The 16,368-nt window shown below is 44.7% G+C and overlaps 1 protein-coding gene across 5 annotated transcripts in view; it reads right to left on the reverse strand.

The window, feature by feature from the left end:
- Positions 1–15,775, reverse strand: part of LOC116985269 — a 34,293-nt gene extending 18,518 nt beyond the window's left edge. For 4 of the 5 annotated variants that reach the window (XR_004415230.1, XR_004415228.1, XM_033039952.1 and 1 more), the window contains exons 1-10: positions 13,654–13,834; positions 12,995–13,080; positions 11,615–11,787; positions 10,390–10,606; positions 9,277–9,469; positions 8,486–8,635; positions 5,316–5,492; positions 4,152–4,278; positions 1,458–1,615; positions 39–236 (exon numbers count right to left, since the gene is read on the reverse strand). Coding sequence is in view for 2 of the 5 variants with exons in the window: in XM_033039952.1 (XP_032895843.1) it covers positions 39–236; positions 1,458–1,615; positions 4,152–4,278; positions 5,316–5,492; positions 8,486–8,635; positions 9,277–9,469; positions 10,390–10,606; positions 11,615–11,787; positions 12,995–13,080; positions 13,654–13,824 (1,650 nt within the window). In the remaining 3 variants the exon portion in view is untranslated. Of the gene's footprint in view, positions 1–38; positions 237–1,457; positions 1,616–4,151; positions 4,279–5,315; positions 5,493–8,485; positions 8,636–9,276; positions 9,470–10,389; positions 10,607–11,614; positions 11,788–12,994; positions 13,081–13,653; positions 13,835–14,330; positions 14,421–15,726 lie in introns of those variants that run through there. The other variant, XR_004415229.1, reaches the window with a different exon arrangement.
- Positions 15,776–16,368: the final 593 nt, after the last annotated feature.

Consider the following 16,368-nt stretch of genomic DNA (forward strand, 5'->3'; position numbering starts at 1 on the left):
CTCTCGTGGGGATACACAATGCAGATATTTGTTCTCACCAGCTCTCCAGACTTTGATTCCGTCTCCTCCAGGTGTTGCTGATCCCTCACCAAGCCCCCTTCTGCTTCACATATCTCACTCTTGACTTTTGCTGAAGCTTCAATTGGAATCCCCAGATCCATTTTTTCTACGTTTTCTGGATAACCAACACAAATCTCCTCCAGCGCCTCCAATTTGTGCACCTCAAGGGTTGGTTCCTTTAAGGAAAGAAACAGAAGCCAATATGGAGGCTCGTGGATCTCAGCACAGTCGTGACTTTCACTTAACACCAAGAAATCACAATGTCTTTCCTTGAGCGGACATCACTCAGCCCCCCCCCCCCCCACCATATATGTTCAGAATAGACTCCACTGGACTACACGGCATATACAGACGCACATGAAATGATCCAATTCTATGTGGTGGGAGCAGGTCAGTCAATACTATTGGGACAACGGACAGGCAACAGTGGCCCATAAATGTCCAACAACGAGCCACGTTCTAGCAATCAAACCACTCTCCCAGCTTCTCACCAAATATCTCAAACCAATAGGCTTTCTGCTCCTGAGAGTGCAGACTCTCCCCCCATCCCTTGAAAGTGTCTATTCTCTCCCCTCTGTGACTTTCTTCCCCCTGCTGAAGCTGGGTTTGCTCTCCCCTCCTCTGTCAAAGGTGCAGTCTCTCCCCTCGTTCTCTCTCACTTCGTCGGGCTGCTGGCTCTCTCTTCCTCCCTGCTTGGATATGAAGCCTCTGACTCTTACCCCCTCCCCTTTGCAGTGTCCATTCCCTGGGCCTGAAGCTGGTGAGTTTGGAACCTGGCATCTGTTACTCTGACTCTGAGAATGATTACAGTATGGCCCATCAGGTCCATGTTAGAGCAATCTAGCTAGTCATGCTTTCCAGCTCTCTCCCCATTGCCTTGCTAATTTCCATTTGGATCCTCATCCAGCTCCCTTATGAATGGTGTAATTGAATCCACCTCCATGATCATCCCTGGTGATGTACAACTCTCTCCACTTGTAGCTGTAAGAAACATTTTCCTCAATATGCAGGGTTCCTGGAGATTTCAATGAGAACTCCAGGCCATTCAAATCTGTGCCCACAATCTCAGGGCTCCCAGGGTCCAGGAAGCAGGCTTCATTTGGTGTATGTGTATGTGACACTGGGGTCTTGTGCAAGCACTCCTGGAATTTGGAGCCTGGAAGTTTTGAGTGCCAGCTCATGGGAATGTTCCCTGGCACGGAGTCCAGAATACTCATCGAAGGAGCTTGAAGCCATTAATGAGGGGGGGTAGACCAAGTCTTAGTGAGAAGGCAACAAACAAGGCCACCTTGCTCGAAGGAGGAACTGTGATGGGTGTGAGAGAACCCAGGATGTACTTTCCAGAGATTGGGCCTAGATTATTTGCATTTGCATTAATCCCAACTCAGCCAACTCACCTGTGGCAATGGAAAGTTGTCCAGAGTTGGTGCAGTTATTTCACTGGAATTGATGGCATCACCTCTAACAGCAGATGGTTTAACCTTGCAGATGTCCAACACAACTCCATTATCCATGTTGTCATGCACTGAAACATCAGCAGATCCCAGACCCTGCTCTGTCAGATACAAAAAGTCATGTGTTTAAATAATGCCTGGACAGACCTTCTCATGGAATAAACCGATTGAGGAGCAAGTCAGTGCCCATTCTCTGCTCCTGCAATTTTCTTCTTCTTGCGTATGGCGTGCACAGCCTAAAGTTGTAGAACAACTTGTTCTATTTGATCTTATTTGATTGTGCACACCAGGCTGATTGCATTCATTGAAACAGGGTGGACCACGTGAAGGTTGCAATCTCCCACCCTCACCTGCATTCCATGACCCCTGTCCCCTTTCTCTCTCTCAGAACCCATCTTTAATAAACATGTAAGAATAGAGGAGATAGAAGCAGGGATATAGGGTGGCTGCCCCTTATACCTCTTGAATCATTCCGTAAGAACATGATTGATATTTTACCTCAATACCATTCTCCTGCACTCATCCCATATTCTTTGATTACTTTCATATCTTAAGTCTATCCAATGGCTGAACCTCCACAATTATCTTGGGTGAAAATCCCAATTATTCACTATCCCACGGGTGAAGAAGTTTCTTCTCATCTCAGTCCGCAATGGGCAACTCTTTACCTCTGATATGAGCCTTTGTTCCAGACCCCTTTGTTCTCTGGACACTCCACTTCCCCTGTCAAGCCCATGACAATTTTCTACTTTTCTCTGAGATCACTCGTTCCTCAAAACTCAAGTCTAATGCAGGATGCTTAATCCCTCCTGTTAGGATAGATAATTTAATCTTTTTACCCTAATCATCAATCTGGTAAATCTGCACTACACGCCTTTGATCACAAGTATATCAGTCCTTGGGTAGGAAGACGCACAATATTCCACTCTCATTTTCACTTGGACTATCTAAAATTTCAGCTGGATATTCTTACTGTCATATTCATATCCCCTGAACACCAATACTTTTTAATATCTTACTATATAAAATAGACTTATTTTAATACTAAAGTAGGTAAATATGTCCTCAGCTTTTCACTTAGCCAGCCTAAACCCCTCAAAGGCTATTGTATCCCACACAGCTCACACTTCCACCCAGCAATTTTGGTTAAATTACACTTGGTTCTCTCATCAAAATGATTGATAAAGATTGTGAACAGATAGGTCTTTGTGGCATCTCATTAGAAAAACAGCCATGTAATTCAAGGGACTAGCTGAAGTTAGAAGAAGGGTTCCGCCCCAAACCTTCACCTATCCATGTTCTCCAGATATGCTGCCTGACCCACTGAGTTACTCCAGCACTAAAAAGTTAATTCTCAGATTCTCCTTTTAACCTTCAATCAATCAATCAGTTTTATTCATCACATTGCACATAAAGTGCAGGTGAAATGAATTTGTCAGCAGCGGTACAATGTGCACGCCAGGTTGATTGCATTCGTTGAACCAGGGCCTTCCCACGTGAAGGTTGCAATCTCCCACCTGCTCCTGATCAGGTCTCTCCCTAATCCACAGCGACTGTTATGATGCAGCACAGAAACTTTCAGGATTAATAGGGATTAATCTTAACCTCCTTGGCAGACTCAGTGACGTGCTAGTAGTGGTTGAACCCACAGGAATCTTCCCAGAACTAAGAGGTCCAACACGTGCTCTGTTACGTGGACATATCTCAAAGCTGGATGAAGTAAGGATAGAAAGGCAGAAATCGAGGGAGGTTCAGGAAAAGGTGACAGAGAAAGGAAAATAATGAAAAAGGTGAGAGAACAGAAGAAGAAAGAGAGGCAAGCAGGAAGAGAGGTGGAGAAATGTCAATTTGGTTACGAGAGCTAAGTGTGTGCATGAGTATTGTTTTGCCTTCATGCATCAGTGGAACTCGGTGAATAGTTGCGAGTACAATTCATGGCAGAGGCTCACACAAGATGAAATTCTTATGATCATGGATTGAGAGGGAAATTAAGGTAAAACGAGTGAGAAGAGGAAAGAGATCAAAATAAAAAAATCTAGGGGAGACTTACATGACGAGAGTGTGTGGGTGTGGAGGAGGGTGGGTGGGTGGGAGAGAGAGAGAGAGAGATGTGATTAATGACATCTTGCCATGTTTCAAGAGCTAATAAAAAAACCCGAAACAAAGAGGGCGAGGGTCGGGGAGGGAACGTATGTCTGATCTGTGATACACAGGTATATTGTTCGGGCGTGGCTAACAAAACATAACCCAGACCTCTTGGAACTACTCAGCCCTCACATCTCTCCTCTCAACCATCATGCTCAACTCCATCTCCATCTCCCAAATTTGTTTTATTCCAATTCTGATTCCCAGCTCATCCCAATCTTCTGTGTCTTTTGGCATTTCTACCACATCCTCAACATTCTCAATTCCATCCCTATCCTCATATCTAGCTCAATATTCAACATCTTAATCTTCACCCCCATCCGACTTCCACGTCTATCCACTCTATTCCCATCTCCTTTACTATTCTTATCTTTACTCCCTATACCAACTTCCCATACTGGTGAACTCCACACCGATCTCAATCCTCATCTCTAATCTCTACTTCATGTTCATCCCCACATTCATTTCTAGCCTTATACCCAGGACCCTTACCAATCTGATCAACATCCATCTCTGGTGTAACTAGCTCCAGGAACATGACTGCCAGGTTGCTATAGTGCTGGTTGTTCTGCCAGTCATCGTATAGTGAGCAGTAAGTGGTAACCAGGTCATTTGTAAACTGAAACAAAATATATAATGGGGTTGAGTACATAAGCAGTTGTACAAATATAAATTAACCAATATAATGAATCCAGAGCAGTGAATCACTATTTAGTTGCTGATAGTGAACCCACTGTACAGTTAATCACAGTTCAGCTCCTAATAATGAACCCCCATACATTGAACCTCAAGACCCATTACAGTAAAACACAGTTCAGAGACCACAATGATAAATCCCAATATATGGAACCTGATATAAAGGCTCCAACATGGTGAATTACAATTCAGAGACAATAGTTATGAAGCTCAAAAAGAGATCTCAATGGAGTGAATCACAATTGAGGGACCCAACAATGAACCTTACAGAGACTGAGACCCTTACAGAGAACCCAACACAGTAACCAATTCAGTGACTCAATTCTGAATCCCAAAACAAAGAATCCAAATAAATGAGCTTCAATACAGTGAACTGCAAAAGAGGGAACTCAAAGTAAATCCATTATGGTGAATTCCCATAGAGTGCAGGGAAGTGTGGTGTTTAAGTGATTTGACAAGTATCCAGGTGTCCAAAAATGTATGTTTGAATCCTACCACGATAATTGGGGAATTTAAATTGAGTTAATTCAATACATCTGGAATTAAAAGGTTATCAGTAAGGGTGACCTTGAATCTAGTAGATACTTACCTGGTTCACCAATGTCATGCAGGGAAGGAATCTATTGACCTACAGGTGAGCCAAGATCCATCAATGTGGTTGACTTTTAAAAGGTAGTTTCAAATGGACCAGCAAACACTCGGTCCAAGGGACACATAGAAATGGACAGAAAATGCCTTAACGCCAAAGCTCATCATCTATGAATTAACCAAATTCTTAACACATTAAAACCTAATGCAGGTAACCCAGTACAGAGTCTCCAATTTGCCCTCCATGCATTGAACCCAATACAAGACAGAGAGCCCAGTATGCACCACAATAAATAAATCGTATTGCAGAGAATCTAATGCAAAGAACCACAACACAAATGCGTCAGTCCCGAGGCAGCACAAATTTCTCACCTGTCCCTCCATCTGTTGGGTCAGTTCCTGGACATTGGCCAGTTGCATGAGCTGTAGCTCCATGAGCCCCACGATGGCTGGGCTTTGCCTCCTCAGCTGCACCGTGGTCTCCCTCCTTTCCCAGTACAGAACAAAGGCTTTCTCCAAGAGACTGAGCTGAAGATCACTTTTCTCACTCTGAAGGTAAGAGGTTTGTAATTCACACAATCATCAGAAACTCACATTGGGGAAAGCTAGTTGAGGCCTTGGTCCATCATGCCTCCGTCCCTACCATGGCAACATCCAGTTCTTTAATTGACCTTGGGGTGTTTGTGTCCTTTATCTATCCACTGCTCATTGCTTCCGTTGATACTGCACATCCTCATGTTCATTTCTGAATTGACAATAAAATTGAGCTCTTGCCCTACACTTCTAGTTTACTTTGCAGTCACAGTCAGGATGCCTGAAGGCTGCAACAACGTGGTTCAGGAATAGCTACTTCCACACAGCCACATGGCTATTAAACATGGCTTGGACAAAACTTTGATTATTAATAACCAATTATCTGTTATTTGCACTTTATCATTTTATTTATTCATGTGTGTATATATTTATATTATAGTATATGGACACATTGATCTGTTTTGTAGTAAATGCCTACTATGTTCTGTGTGCTGAAGCATAGCAAGAATTTCATTGTCCTATCAGGGACACATGACAATAAACTCACTTGAACTTGAACTTGATTTAAACATCACTACATTGTTCATTCTTTGGTTTGCCCCGATTAGAATGAAGAGCTGGCTGTTGACCAGACATTTGGTTTGCCCCGATTAGAATGAAGAGCTGACTGTTGACCAGACATTTTTAAACCCAGTCTCTGCAGGTCAAGAAGTTTATCTTTTTGGCCCTTCTGCACTCACTAGAACTCTCGTACCTTGGCCACCAGTAATGGACACACTAATTCAGGCCAGAACCAGTCCCTGTACTCCAGGTGAACTTGCATTCAATTTTGTTGAAGTGAATGTTCACACTGAGGCCACCCTTCCTATATGACCCTATGATACTATGATCATGTTAACCACACTAAATGCAGTACTGTGGCTCAAGGCTGGGCACCTAAGATGACCATTGGCCATTAGCTGTCACAGACCTGATTTTCACCACAATTTGTGCTCTGGTATTTTATTTAATTCTTCACATGTTTAAATTATAATGTTTTATTTTTAATTGTCTACTGTATATCATGTTGTTACTCGCAAGCAAAGCACCAAGGCAAATTCCTTGTATGTATACACATTTGGCTAATACAATGTATTCAATTCAATTCAACAATAATAGAACACATCAACAGTGCTATTTACAAGTATTCCATTTGCCAATCCTCAGGTTGAATTCTGCAAGGGCCAATCAGCTGCAGATGTCATTCCAGCCTTTGTCCAAACATGGACAAAAGAAGATGAATTTCAGTGAATAGTGTGTAACAAGCAAAAGTGATAAATAAGATATGCTTTAGCCACATAAACAACGGGCAATCTCCCAGACCGCCTCTCCTTGACATTCAGTATCATTACCATGCCCAAAAGTCCTGATATCGACATCTGGATGCCAATAATGAGCAGAAAATGAACTTGAGCATCCTCAAGTGTACTTTGTCTATTGGGGGTAGTTTGAAACCATGGTAATCACGTTTAGTTCCCCAAAGCCTTTCCATCAACAACAGGCACAAATCAAAAGTGAGACAGCATTTTCCTCTCAATCAGCACAGCTCCAACAAGACTCAGAACTGCCAACATCTTCCAGGATAAAGCAGTATACTTGCATGCTAGTGGCTGAGATATATTGTGCAAAGTAGACGTACAAAATGCACTGTAGGAAATCAGAGAAGCTTCTATGACAGTACCTCACCCACCTATGACCACTTTGACTTTGACTGTGACAACAGCTGGAAGGATTAGGGTTGTCTCAGGATAGTACTACTCTCCTGCCAGATTCCCTCCCAGCCTCACACCTTCTTGCTTCTGTGTGTGGACTGCAACAGTTTAAGGTGGTAGCTTACCACCGCTTTCTCAAAAGCACTTTAGGATTGAAATAATTGCTTGCCTTAACCCCGTGGTGTCCAAAGCCCATAAATCAAGGGTTCCCAACCTGGGGTAAATTTCAGATACATTTCCAGGGGGTAAATTTCACCTACCCAGGGGGTAAATTTGTTGATTCTGGATTGGTACATATTTTTTTTCTCATTGACTGACTGTGTTTGGTTCTGGTATACCGGTATCTGTTCATCATTAGTTGTTCATAAATAAGTGAGATGACATTGTTATGTGCTATTAAAGTTGCCAGGGATAAACGGGACGAAAAAAAGTTGGGAACCCCTGTCATAACTAAATAACAATTGTTACAATAAAATAGTCATGTTAACCCAGCAGTCTATTTAATCATTACCATAAAATCCTATGAGTCTCTACTTTCTCAGAAGTTTAAAGAAATTTGGTATGTCTCAGAATACTCTAACTTTTACAAGCTGACTGGTTGCATCATGAGCTAGCATGGTAATTCCAATGCACGGAACGGTGAGAGGCTGCAGAGAGTGGTGGTCTCAGCCTGGGTCCACCATGGATCTCCCCATCAAAAGCATCTTCATGTGGCACCGCCTCATGAAGGTGGCATTTATTATCACGGATCCCCACCATCGGGCCATGCCCTCTTTTCACTTTCACTGTCAGGCAGGAGGTAGAAGCCTGAAGTCCCACATCACCTGGTTCAGGAACAGCTACTTTCCTACGTATCAGGTTCTTGACAACACAACCCTAATCCTATCTCAACAATGGAACACTACCTTCTGCCTCTTGCATGACTATAGACTAGGTTTTTTTTCTATTTATGTTTTTGCACTCATGTTTTGAATTTTGCAGTTTTCCTTCTTTCTGAAATGTTGTGTAATTTATGGATAATTTGTTTTTGTGTGTTGTCCGAGTATGTGCCTGTGATGTTGCTGCAAGAAAGATCTTTCATAGTACCCATGCCTTATCTTACACCTGTGCATGTGACAATCAACTTGACCAGACAAGTCTATTTGAGGAGTATTTAGAAACTATTACAAATAGAACTCATATTACAACCATGACATTGTCTCCCATTAACAGTAAAATCCAAGGAAAAGAGGCTTACGACAGATAACAAATACTTACACCCGTGGTATGTCCTGGCCTGCTTGATGGGGGGTTATCCCAGATTTCATTCTGGCTGTTAATAGGAGTATCGTTACATACCAACTTCTCTGTGCAAGGCTCCACATCAATTCCTGGTATCATCTGCTTGTAAATAAACTGTAGTAGCAACTATTATCAAAAAAAAATTACAAATGGTTGGAGTAGGATTTAATTCACTCACTGATGAAATATTCTGATTGTTTCACAATATTACAAGGGAAATGTCAAGTGAAGATTCCTCTCCAGCCCCATTATCAGGCCCAGAGTAAGGCAGCTTCTTCTCTGCCCATCGATCACTGTCAGGCAGGATGAATAAATATCTATCATGTGGGTGCCCTACAAGAGTAAGGTAATATGCCTCAATTACTACTAACTGGTGGCACTAACATCTGTGGTGATGAAGTGCTTTGAGAGGTTGGTTATGACACATAACAACACCTGTCTAAGTAAGGATCTAGACCCAGTACAATTCATCTACCTGCACAATAAATCAACAGTGGATGCGATATCGCTGGCTCTCCATATTCTTATGTCCTAGCGGTGCACTGGACCACTAGGGCATAAGAATATGAATGTCAGGCTGTTGTTCATCGACTACAGCTCGGCACTCAACCCCTTGGTCAGTGGGCATTGTATCTTGAGGATAGATGGGACTTACCAGTCAAGGAATTTGCATAACTTTAAAATAATCATAATATAGATTTTAATATTAACAATCCCACATTTCGTCGAGTACCTTAGATAAAGTCACGTAAGCAATGACAACTTACTGTTCGTTCCTCATGGTGATTTTTACACAACTGTTCCAAAATCATCTTCTGAATGTGAATCCGTCCCAGCTTTACTAATGCCTTGGGATCAAAGGTTGTGACCACTGACTGCCTTGGTTTCTGAGGATAGGTTGTGCAGATGAAATCCTGCAGTCTGCTCACAGCTAACATTTCATTCCTACTCTCATATAACCTTGGAAAAAGTTATTTAAACAGTGTTAAATCTCAAATATCATACAGTAAGATTTGTTCACAAAATGTCATTCCCTCAACCTCCGCAATGTACATATTGACAACCTTATATTTCCAAACCTTCAGAGCCCAAATCCTCCCTCAACACCAAAACCTACCTCATCCCATCATCTGCCCAATCTCATCCAAACCCATCTCTAACTATCAATCTCCAATAGGGTCTCCTTTTCCGAATGAACATGTTGAAGCCCCTGTGATTTAATTATCTGAAGCCTCTTCTCTTAAGATCCCAAATCCATATCCCTCTCTTTCACACTCTATTTAAACACTATCCCCTCTCTTTCTGAATGTTGGGCTCTACAGCATCACAGTACCCTCTCTCTGCAGAAGCCAGCCCCCCTTCTCTCTGTATTCCTGTCTCCCTGTCTATTCTCTTTCTTAACATTAATCCCCCTTCTTCTGCCAGAATCCAGGCTCTTCTGTCTTTCTGTTTCCCAAAACCCTCGTTCCCAGGACCTCACTTCCCCACGCCTCTGAATCACAATGACAAACCCAGCTTCAAATCCCAGCTCCATCTTTCTCCGGGCCAAGTTTCCATTTTCTGCACCACAACCCCCACTCCCTGTGTAAACCAATCTCCTCTCTTACAAGGCCAGTCCCCTCTCTGATAATCCCAATGCCTCTCTTTCTATTGAACCCAACCACTGAACTCCCTGGACTCTCCTCTCATGGACTAAACTTTAGCAGTTATTTATGCCTTTGTTGTAAGTTTTCTACCAGCGATTATTGCACTTTTTTTTTTCTACTTTGGGAACCACAGCAGAAACATCTGCCCAATGTTGGGTATTTTGGGCGACCCACATTCTGACCTTGCTTCTGTACTTGGCTTGGTTAACACTGCAGTGCCTGTGATTCACTTACTGTGAGGTGTGGCCATTCTGCCTCCACTCGCTGATGCCGAGCACAAGCGCTGCTGTCTCAAAAGTGTCTTGGTGCTGGGCCTGGCATTGCAGGTAGTGCTGGGAAAGGAAGAGCTGGGACCTCTGCACTGGGGCCATCGGTGAGGACAAAATGGAAGACATTTCTCTCTCACAACATCTATGCAAATCCAGGAGCAATGATAGTAGAGTAGAGGTTTCTGAGAATGAAAAGTGATGGTGCTTCAGTGGCAGGCAGATTCCCCAGCTCAGCCTCACCTTCCCATCACTGAACCTAACTCCATCCTCAAACCTAACCCATCCTTCAACGCCCACATCCACTCTCCAGTCACGGCACGCAAAATGTAATGACACAAGTAGAGGGCGAACTTTTGTCAACACCCACATCAAACGCAAAAGGAAACTAAGCCCTAAGAGGGCAAGCAGGGAGAGACAAGCAGAGCAAGGTGGGCATTGACAGATGAGAAGTGACAGGTAGTATTTGTAAAGTACATACACTAGTGTCTGCAAATACAGCAGACATTAAAAATCTGGAAAAAAAATGCTGCAAGTACTCAGCTGGTTGGGCAGCATCGGTTGAAAATGAGAGAGAGTTTGCATTTCAGGTCATTTACCATTTGTGTCATTCACCTCTGCTTGCTCTCCACTCTGGCATAGACAATCTATCCTCAGTCCTAATCCCCTGCTTCCCCTCCAATAACCAAGCCCCTGCGCAAACATCACCCTAATACCCCTGCCCCGCTTAGGAAACCTGAACGGAAACCTCTGGAGACTTTGCACCCCACCCAAGGTTTCCCTGCGGTTCCCGGAGGTTTTTGTCAGTCTTACACCTGCTTCCACTACCTGCAACCTCCGGCAACAACCTGCAACCTCCGGGAACAGCACGGAAACCTTGGGTGGGGCGCAAAGTCTCAAAAGGTTTCCGTTCAGGTTTCCTAAGTGAGACAGGGGCATTAATCCCTAACCCCACCTTCATTACCAACCCACTTTCAATTTTACCCTCCGCTGTAAATCTTCGATCTTAAACCCAACTCCAAACCCCCACTCACAAACACCTTACATCATCAACTCCCTACCGTCACTCCTACTCCCAGAATCCTAATCATTGCCCTGTGCATCAACCATCAGCATCTCCCACTAGCCTCACTGTCCCCCAACATTCTCAAGATACCCCCATTTCCTCACTTCAACCCATTATCCCTCCATACCCCAATGTTTCTGTAGTCTGTCTTGCTGGAGGCGTTCAAAGAGCATTTGGTACGTCTGCTCCACCAGCTGGAGAAAGTGTGATTTTGATACAACATCCTCGCCCTCACGACCTGGGCACTCCATGTCTTGTCCATCATCATGAATGACAGCAGACACTCCGCCCACTGCCCACCTACAACGAAAAACCAAGGTCATCGGCGTCAAAGAGGAAAAGAATCGTGAACAATGCAGAATGCAAAGGGGACATGACTTGAGAATTAAGGGACTGAAGATTGGGGGTAACATGAGGGGGAACTTCTTTACTCAGAGAGTGGTAGCTGTGTGGAATGAGCTTCCAGTGAAGGTGGTGGAGGCAAGTTCGTTTTTATCATTTAAAAATAAATTGGATAGTTATATGGATGGGAAAGGAATGGAGGGTTATGGTCTGAGCGCAGGTATATGGGACTAGGGGAGATTATGTGTTCGGCACGGACTAGAAGGGTCGAGATGGCCTGTTTCCGTGCTGTAATTGTTATATGGTTATTATATGGTTATATGGTTAATGTGGAAAGCACGAGAGGTGAAATAAACATTGCAGCTCTTAAAACACGAGGGTGTGTACATTACAGCAACTGAGTTAAACCCTCCTGTGGAGACTCTCCCAGCTTCACTGCCTTAAGGGCCTGTCCAACGAGCATGCGCCTCCATGCGGCGAGCTCAACCTAAAGGGCTGGTCCCACCAGCATGCGCCTGCATGCGGCTCAAGCGCGGCCCCGCTTGAGCCGTATGGCCTCGCGGAGCCGGTCCCACTTTGATCACCTGAGCCGTATGGAGTTGTGCGGAGCTGGTCCCGACATCGCGCGGGGCTCCGAAAAACTGACCGTGTTTAAAAATTCCGCGCGGCAACGGCCTGCCGGCCCGCAGCCGCCTCGACACCGTACATCACGCGCGAACTTCCCACGGACTTCGCTTGAACTTCATGTCACTCACTCGACCTCCGCGTGGCCCCCACTTCTGGTTTGGTCGCGCTTGCCGCATGCAGGCGCATGCTGGTGGGACCGGCCTTTTGGGTCGCGCTTGCCGCATGGAGTCGCATGCTCGTGGGACAGGCCCTTTATGAACGGCAGAACCCTATATGTAAGCCTGGAAAGTGTGATTTAGTACACAAGGTATTCACATAGTGACTCAATATCACTTCTGTTGTATTCCCAGTCAGTGTGACTCAGTACAGCACACAATGTAGTCCTGGTGTGTGTGAACCAGTACCACAGTTTACTTGTGGTGTGCGTGTGATTGATTACACAACGTGCACTCCTGGTGTGTTTTCCGGCAACACATCCATAATCTTGGGTGTTGGGAAAATTCATGTACCCCAAGTAACTCTTGATGCTGGTACACACCTGGTGCTGACTCGATGTCTCTCCTGCTGCACACTGCTGAGGTACTCGAGCTGTGCCTTCCAACTCTCCAGTTCAAATTCCTCATCCTGTAAAAACACTGCAGCTTCCATCAGTCAGTCACTGCTGCCGTCTCACACCGACTCACACCATTCTCATCACTCTCTCCATTGCTCCGTTACTCCGTCACTCCCACTGTCCCTCACTGCTGCCATGGGTCAGTTCTGTGGTCACTCCCTCAGTGCTCCACTCTCTCGCTCACAGACACAGTCACTCACTCGACACCGTGTTAACCTGTGGGGCAGCTTGTGGAGTGGACCAGTCTATCACTCACTCACTGCCATGACCATTCACATTCATGTTCTCACTCCCTCACTCAAACTCAGCACTGTCGACCCAGACACACAACATCCATCAGCTGCAACGTGATGCTCAACCATCTGCAAGTTTACGACAAGCCATTCATCTTTCTCATTTGATGAAGTATCAATCATTCATTACATGGCAGGTACAGCTCAGGTTGTGTACAAAGTAAAACACCCTTCACACTGTCCCATCAAAAAAGTCAAGGGAAAATCCAACCAGGGTTTGGTGCAGAGTAATTTTTCCCCGTCAATAGTCCCATCACACATCCAGTACAGTGTAAATATCTCCATGCTTACAATTAGAGATTGCCCGACTTGTTTTTCCTTCCTCACTTCCAGCTTTGGCATTGTTTGGTGTGACCACAGGGGTTGCCATGTTTCCATCGACATGCGACACTCGTTCACATCAGAGAATGGATCCAGGGGCTCAGGTAGAGACAGTCGATCCCTACTCCAGCTGTTGTGCATCTGCACATTCCAACACAGCTGCAGCACAAGGATCGGAGAGTCAGGGACTAAAGGTGAATCAAACTGTCTTTTACAGCAAGGCCTCGGCATCAATCCACAGGCTGCTGGTGAGCACACTCTGCTGGGACTTTAGCCGCTCTGAGTAATGGGACAGAAACCATCGCCTACTGACATCCGGCGGTCAGGACAGACGGCAATGGACCACTGCTACCTGTTCTGTGTGATTAATATGTTGTGGAACAGGACCTTACTCAGAGTAGACAGCAAGGGACTATACCCCAGTGAGAATCATTCTGGGGAACTCTACCCCAGGGAGTCAGTGTCTGGGGAAATGTACCCAGGGAGTGCCAGTGTCTGCGGTATTGTACCTCAATGACAGTCAGTTCTCTGTGAACTGACACTTCCCCGTGGACCCCTGCTACAGTAACAGTCAGGGTCTGGGGGGCAGCTCCCTCCATGAGGGTTAATGTCTAGGGAAATAACCTGCTATGAGTGTGATCCGATACCTGCTCCGACTGGTCTTGTTTTCCCTCTTGCTCCAACAGAATATCCAGGAGTGTTTCAGGGCTGTAGACTCCACACATCTTGCTATACATCTGCCAGCAGAACAAAGACAGAGGTTTTACAACTTCTTTCCTTATCTGATTCCACCCATACCTCTCTCTCTCTCGGGCTTTACATTTCTCTTCTCTCCTTATACGACACCCTTTCGGCCTAACTTGTCCACACCGGCCAACAATGTCCCAGCTACACTAGTCCCACCTACCTGCGCTTGGTCCATATCCCTCCAAACCTGTCCTATCCATGTACCTGGATAACTGTTTCTTAAATTATGAGATAGTCCCAGCCTCAACTGCCTCCTCTAGCAGCTTGTTCCATACACCCACCACCCTTTGTGTGAAAAAGTTACCCCTTAGATTCCTATTAAATCTTTTCCACTTCACCTTGAACCAATGTCCTTTGGTCCTCGATTCCCCTACTCTGGGCAAGAGACTCTGTGCATCTACCCGATCTATTCCTCTCATGATTTTGTACACCTCGACAAGATCACCCCTCATCCTCCTGCGCTCCAAGGAATAGAGACTTAGCCTACTCAACCTCTCCCTATAGCTCACACCCTCTAGTCCTGGCAACAATCTTGTAAATCTTCTCTGAACCCTTTCAAGCTTGGTGATATCTTTCTTATAACATGGTGCCCAGAACTGAACACAATAGTCTAAATGTGGTCTCATCAACGTCTTATACAACTGCAACATGACCTCCCAACCTCTATACTCAATACTCTGACTAATGAAGGCCAATGTGCAAAAGCCTTTTTGACCACCTTATCGACCTGTGACTCGACCTTCAAGGAACCATGCACTTGTACTCATAGATCCCTCTGCTCTACACCATTCTACAGAGGCCTAGCATTTACTGTGTAGGTCCTGCCCTTGTTAGACATCCCCAAATGCAACCCCTCACACTTCTCTGTATTAAATTCCATAATTTATAGTTATGGGAATGGTGGGTTGTGGATCACATGCAGGCAGAAGAGATTATTTTTAACTTGGCATCATGTTTGGCACAGACATTGTGGGCCAAATGGCCTGCTCCTGTCCTGTACTGTACTAAGTGCTGGAAATACACATAGAAATTCCTGTCATCTTTAGCTACCTTTTCAAAATACTCAGCCATTCGTCTCACCAGGAGAGTAATGTGCCTTGAAATGTCAGTCTGTTTAGACATGGTGTGCTCAGTGGAAAGTGGTGAATAGCAGGTGCTTTTAAATGATTTCATGCACAACACATCCTGGTCCAAAACCATATAGAAATGTAACCGTGAAATAGCTGGATCTCCCTGTGAGTCATCAATCTTTGTTCAAAGCAGAATATTATTGCAGTTATTACTTTAATTTCCTACCTTAGTGCGAGCTGCCTTTCACAGGACATTGTTCAATTATAAATGCATCTCTCCATTGCATCATTGTTGCTATGGCAACCCAGTCAGGTGGGAAAACTGAGCTGATCTTGTCGTGTCTCTTTCTTAAACCTCAAGCCCCCATTTTGTGTGGGTTTCCTTAGTTTGATTTCTGTATTACAATAATGCTATAAAACATTAACAAAGAATATAATCTCTCTCTCATGTCAACATCAAAATCTCCTGCTGCTCCCCCCCCCATGATCCAGAGGGCCCATATCACACCTGTGAATCTCACAATGGTGAATGAATCGTTAGGGTAGCCTGTTGCTCTGCTGCTAAAGTTCTCAACTTTGCCTCACAGTTCTGCTGCACCCGAGTTACACCAACATAATACCAGGCACCATGTTCGGCTCCAGAAATTCTTTTGAACTCCAGGGTCTGCCTCTGGCAGGCATTTGGAAGCTCAAATTTGCAAAATGGATTTTTGTGGTGACTGCGGGTATGTGCAAGCTATTCACATGTACCAGGTTTTGAGCCTTACAGTGGACCTCCCAGTCTCCCAGCACCAAGTAAACCTCCAGCTCACTGTTAGGGATTTCTAGCCAGCCCAAGGATCACCATCCCCTTCAGGCTTAAATCTCC

The sequence above is a fragment of the Amblyraja radiata genome, chromosome 21, assembly GCF_010909765.2.
Source record: "Amblyraja radiata isolate CabotCenter1 chromosome 21, sAmbRad1.1.pri, whole genome shotgun sequence".
Lineage (NCBI taxonomy): Eukaryota > Metazoa > Chordata > Chondrichthyes > Rajiformes > Rajidae > Amblyraja > Amblyraja radiata.